Source organism: Erinaceus europaeus, chromosome 10 (assembly GCF_950295315.1).
Source record: "Erinaceus europaeus chromosome 10, mEriEur2.1, whole genome shotgun sequence".
In the NCBI taxonomy this organism is placed as follows: Eukaryota; Metazoa; Chordata; class Mammalia; order Eulipotyphla; family Erinaceidae; genus Erinaceus; species Erinaceus europaeus.
In genome coordinates, this window is record NC_080171.1 from 59,579,649 (window position 1) to 59,585,469 (window position 5,821).

Here is a 5,821-nt window from a genome sequence, read left to right on the forward strand (position 1 = left end):
CTTAGGGCACTGTACACATAAAAGGTTCAATAATAACTACCAAAATAATCAGGTATTAGTATCCAATTCATTTAAAGAAAGTGATTTGTACTAAGCTATTCCAATGTCAGTCCTCAACTAGGCCAAATATTTTGGACTTCTTGTTTGCATATAGGATGAAAATTAAATGTTATGTGTTATCAATAAAATCTGACTTGTTAAATATGTAAACAATCATAAAATGAAGAGTTAGCAATTTGAAAGTTACCCTAATTAAAGTAATTAGTGGGAGTTAGCAACCATGCATTCTTTATTATCATGCAACATATCATTACAAAATATCAGCTTTATTTGTGTACAACACTAGGTAAAATCATTTGCCTTTGTATTGTTTCCCATGCCTTGGGATATTGGTAACGATGCTTACTAGAGAACATTTAAGTTCCACTTCAGTTTTAAAATACTATAACTTTATGACCATAAAGAGCTTAATTCCCAGTTTTCTACTGAGTGAACATTTAAGAGAATCATGTAAGACTCCCTGTCTGCCACTATATATTTATTTCCTGGTTTCAAAAATCTTCCTTCTCCTTTTTTTCTCTAATCTCCATCAATTCCTCAAGTTTATTCTCCAGATATTTCTTCAGTGACCTTCGTATTGACTTCATTTTTCTCCGGTGAGAGATACAAATATGGAATCTAGAAAAAGAAAAGCCTAATTCAGCGTTAGTAGCCAAACTCTTTAATACAGTAGCATATTTACCCTCCCTTTTCTGTATACATTTCCAAAAATTTTTTTTTCCCCTCATACTTCATTGTATGTCCTCTTTCTACTCAAGTTTCCACTTTTATATTACCAAGCATCATTGAAATTACTTCCCACTCCCATATTTCCATTAGGAAGGAGTGGGAGGTTAGATGGTTTCTTTGCCAAGGGAATGTTTGACCTAGTATTTTTCTGGAGGGGAGAAACTCACAGTAACAAAGCACTTCCCGCTATTACAGCCTCTGTTACCAATATCAGAAATAATGCAATCTCTCGATTCTCAGCCTTTATTGACTCCTCTTCTGAAAGGAGAAAGTGAGAAAAGAAAAAAAAAAGTAAATTTTGGAGAAGAGGGTAAATTGAAAAGAATTAAAGAATTATTCAGAATAGAAGACTTTTTATTTCATATACTTAGCTTGGTTTCTGTCTCCATCATTCCTGTCTATTGTGATCTCTTTTTATTTATTTATTTATTTATTTATTTATTTATTTTTCTTTTTTTTTTTATTAGACTGAGAACTCTGGGAAACTCCCAGCCTAATTGCTCCATCTCTAGTATAGTCTTTCTTCCTTTTTTTTTCCTCTTTTTTTTTAAATTTTCTTTTTTCTTTCTTCCCTTTTGTTGCCCTTGTTGTTTTATTGTTGTAGTTATTGATGTCATCGTTGTTGGATAGGACAGAGAGAAATAGACAGAGGAGGGGAAGATAGAGAGGGGGAGAGAAAGATAGACAGCTGCAGACCTGCTTCACTACCTGTAAAGTGACTCTCCTGCAGGTGTGGAGCTGGGGGCTCAAACCAGGATCCTTCCACTCTGGTCTTTGTGCTTTGTGCCACGTGTGCTTAACCTGCTGCACTACCACCTGACTCTCCTTCTGTTCTCTTTTTTGCCTTCAGGGTTATTGCTCCTGGAAGCCATTTTTCCCCCTTTTGTTGCCCTTATTGTTTATCATTGTTGTTGTCATTATTATTGTTGTTATTGTAGTCTTTGTTGTTGGGTAGTACAGAAAGAAATCGAGGGAGGAAGGGAAGACAGAGAGCAGGAGAGAAAGATAGCTGCAGACCTGCTTCACCACTTGTGAAGTGACCCCCCTGCAGGTAGGAATCATTAAGCTGGTCCTTGAGATTTCTTCAAGCCACGTGCACTTAACTGTTGCACTTTTCCCTGCCCCAGGGAAAGAGAGTTTACCCCCCCCCCCACGTTGGAGCCTCAGGCACTAACCATTCTGCTATCTACCACTGCCCTGCCCTCTAGGCAGTTTTTACTTCTGACTTTCATGTGGCCCAGTAATTTATACTGGTAACAGTTGTGCCCAAGAATGTAGGTCTTACCTTTTTAAGATCAATATGACCTGCATAGAAGGTGCTCAACAAGTATTCGTTGTACTAAGTAAAGAGCTCACTTATTGATTCTTGGCCCTTTAAATGTCATTTCATAGTCTTTACCTCCACAATACTCTCCTCTGAAACACCTGGTAGTAATGCGAAGACAGGTCCAGCAATCCAGAATCGGACCATCAGTCACAACTGATAAAGGGAAGAAAGATAATTATAATATGAGGAGTCATACAGCTAGCAAGCTAGCTCACCTAGAATGTGCATGGCCTTGATTCAAGCTCAGATCCCCACTACACCAGGGGAAGCTTCCAATACTCTCTCCATTTCTGTCTCTATCTCAAAAAGTCAAACTGGACCAATGAAGATCCCTCCTCCAATAAACAAACAAACAAAAAGTAAGAAGGGGGTCCATGGCATGACTTCCTTACCTGTGGCATCAAAGTAAGGGTTAAGTCTCAGGCATTTCAGGGCTCTCATGGTTACATAACTATACATTTCCTCCTTTACCTGGAAGTGTTTTTTGATGAGTGAAGACCTTCTCTGATTTAAGTCACATATCCAGGAAAGAAGAGCAGAAACAATGTCTTAGTTTATGTAAATTCTGTGGATTATAAGCTATAGTGTAGATGACCTTTGTGCACCATCAAAATCTGTGGGACATCTCAGATTTTATTAGCTAGAATTTGTTGTCACATATCATTGACTTTCCTCCTACAAACACACCTCTAGGAATTGGTTTCATGGTGTGAGCAGTTGGATAGGTAGGATCATGTTGGATGAAGAAAATGGAGCCATATGGATTGAAACCTCACATGTACTGTACTCACCACAGTCTTCAGAACAAGCTAAAAGAGAATTAGAAAGTTTAGAATCAACTTAGATTTATTTATACCTGATATCTCTGTTTACTCATTAAGTTCTGACCACCCCTTTATACATGCTAGATTATTCTAACAGGAAACTATATCCTTCCTATCACTCATCCTTTCCCACTTCCATCACAAAATTTCAGTGCTCTGCGATAGGCATCTTTTATTACCAACTTCAGAAAAGTTCTTTAATATTTCTTTCAGTTGAGATTCCAGCTTGTGGCGGATATTGAGAAGCTTGCCTTGAAGGATAAAGGCTCCTAAAAAGGGAGGGGGGAGGTACATCAGAAAATAAGGCTAAACTTTCCTTTAGAATTTAATTCAAATTGTTCTGTCTTTCTTTCTTTAGCCAACTTTCTTCATATGTGCTTGGCTATTACAGTTGTTTAACAGTGAAGTAATATCTCACCTTTCCATGTTTCATTGCCCACTCTGTAAATTTCATTCTTCAACCATAGCCTCATGTTGACAACCTTTTTAACACCTAGAAAGTAGGGATAGGAAGTTACATGTAGAGGGTAGGTGTTAAGTAGAGCCCACATATTACCATGTGCAAGGACCCAGGTTTAGGTTCTTAGTTCCTGCTTGCCAGGAATGTGTGTATATATGTGTGTGTGTTGGGGGGGGTGCTGAACATAGAATAAAGCACTGCTGCAGATACCTCTGAAGAAATACCTTTATGTATCTCTTCCTCTCTCTTTTTCTACCAATATCTTACCCTCTATCAGAAAGAAAGAGAGAAAGAAAGAAAGAAAGAAAGAAAGAAAGAAAGAAAGAAAGAGGAAGAAAGAAAGAGGAAAGGAAGGGAGGAAGCTTTTGGGAATGGTGAAGTTATTATGCAGGCAGTGAAGACCAGTGATAACCCTGGTGAGGAAGAAAGAAAGAAAGAAAGAAAGGAGAAAGAAAGAGGAAGAAAGAAACAAAGAAAGAAAAGAGGAAGAAAGGCAAGAAGGCAGGAAAAAAGGAAAGAAGGAAGAAAGGGATGCAAGGAAAGATTTAATTCTATGGAGAAAGTGATATGGACTCAGGAATTTTCACCATTATCTCCTTCCCCTCCTTTTATTCCCAGAGCACTTATGGACTCACCTAACACTCGAAGCATTTTCTTCTGGTGAGAGACCTTGAAACTTAAACGAACTAACTCCTTAACCTGCCTTTCAAGCAAATCAGTTCGGCCAGGAACTTCTGTGGGTACTAGATTTCCCAGAGAAAACCTAATGTCATCTGTGAATTTAGGATCACATTCCAAACAACCTTTGCTCCCCTGGAAAGCTGCCAAAGACAGGAACAGGAACAACCACAGGTCTCCCATATCCTTGACTCAATCTCTTTCTTCCCAACAGCAGGTTGTCCTGGCAACTAGTTCACCTGGTTCCTTCTTCCTTCAAATATCCAGGAATGAAAGCTTTGTCTTGGATAATCCAACTTCACCCTCCCCTTTGCTTCCATTTCACTTCTAGGTGATTTCGTTCCTCTAGGATCTTCAGTTGTTTTCTGACTTTTATTTCTCATTTTATACTTCCCATAGGGAGAGGAAAATATTAGCTAGAGAGCAGTTCCATGAGTTCTGAGGGTAGAACACAAAGAAAGAACACAGAAACAGAGTTCCATGAAGGAAGATGGCTGAGAAAAAAGGTGTTTCTTTAGTTCTATTACTTATATCCTTGATAAACTCTCATACCCCTCTTGATGCTGGAATCATCTATTGAAAATGATGAATGGTGGAAGAGCACTCAAGACCATAGTGATTTTATATCCCAAATATGATTCTACTGATGTAAGAAAAAATAAACAAATTAGGGCTCTAGTTTGATGGTAACAGAGTTATTGAAAGTTAGCAATTCAGTCTATATAAGTGATATCATTGATAATAGTAATTTGATATGATGATTTCTACCTTTGTATTTAGTATAATTTCACAGGACATTCCACAGAATTTTTTTATTTGAAAATATTTTATATTTTAAAATATTTTTATTTATATATTGGATAGAAACAGCCAGACATTAATAAGAGGAAGGTGATAGAAAGGGAGAGGTGATAGGTAGAGTATACTATCCAACCTCCCTTTGGAGAATGAAACACTCTGCACTCTTGTGGATCCACACTGAGGGCAAGATTCTATAGGGGCAGGCCCACAGAGGGGTCCATTATGTCATTCCTGATGGAGCTATAAGGACACGTGAAGCACTGCTTCACCACTTGTGAAACTTTCTTCCTACAGGTGGGGACGGGCTCAAACCAGGGTCCTTGCACATTGTAATGTGTACTCAACCAGGTCCATCAAGACTTGGACCCACCATAGAATATTTTTATATCACTCTTACAGAGTATCTAGAGCCATAATGATAATTACAAAGAAACATTTGAAGAATATATGCTGATGATTGAGAACTCAGTAATTCTGAAGGACCCATAGCAACTGTATTTTAAAAGTACTGATGGTTGTCCTCAGACACTACTGCATTACAGGAAGCTTCTGTGGCGTGATGTCTTTCCCTCATTTACTTTTTTTTTTTTTACTCAGAAGTTTCTCATCTTTTTATTAGTGAAGATATTGATGCATTACAATTCTCATTTACTTTCTTTTTTTTTATTTAAGAAAGGAGACATTAATAAAACCATAGAATAAGAGGGGTACAATTCTGCACAATTCCCATAACCCGATTTCCACATCCCACCCCCTCTCCTGATCACTTTCCCATTCTCTATCTCTCTGGGAATATGGATCCAGGGTCGTTGTGGGTTGCAGAGGGTGGAAGGTCTGGCTTCTGTAATTGCTTCCCCGCCGAACATGGGCGTTGACTGGTCGATCCATACTTCCAGTCTGTCTCTCTCTTTCCCTAGTAGGATGGGGCTCTGAGGAAGTGGA

The 5,821-nt window shown here is 38.3% G+C and overlaps 1 protein-coding gene across 1 annotated transcript; it reads right to left on the reverse strand.

The window, feature by feature from the left end:
* Positions 1–307: 307 nt before the first annotated feature.
* IZUMO3 (IZUMO family member 3) lies at positions 308–4,411 on the reverse strand. Its single transcript, XM_060198951.1, has 7 exons — positions 4,036–4,411; positions 3,359–3,433; positions 3,120–3,209; positions 2,908–2,925; positions 2,189–2,269; positions 957–1,047; positions 308–678 (listed from the first exon to the last, which is right to left on the reverse strand). Exons 1-7 carry the CDS (start codon positions 4,259–4,261, stop codon positions 552–554), a joined length of 708 nt encoding a protein of 235 aa, XP_060054934.1. The 5' UTR covers positions 4,262–4,411; the 3' UTR covers positions 308–551.
* Between the last annotated feature and the right edge of the window lie 1,410 nt (positions 4,412–5,821).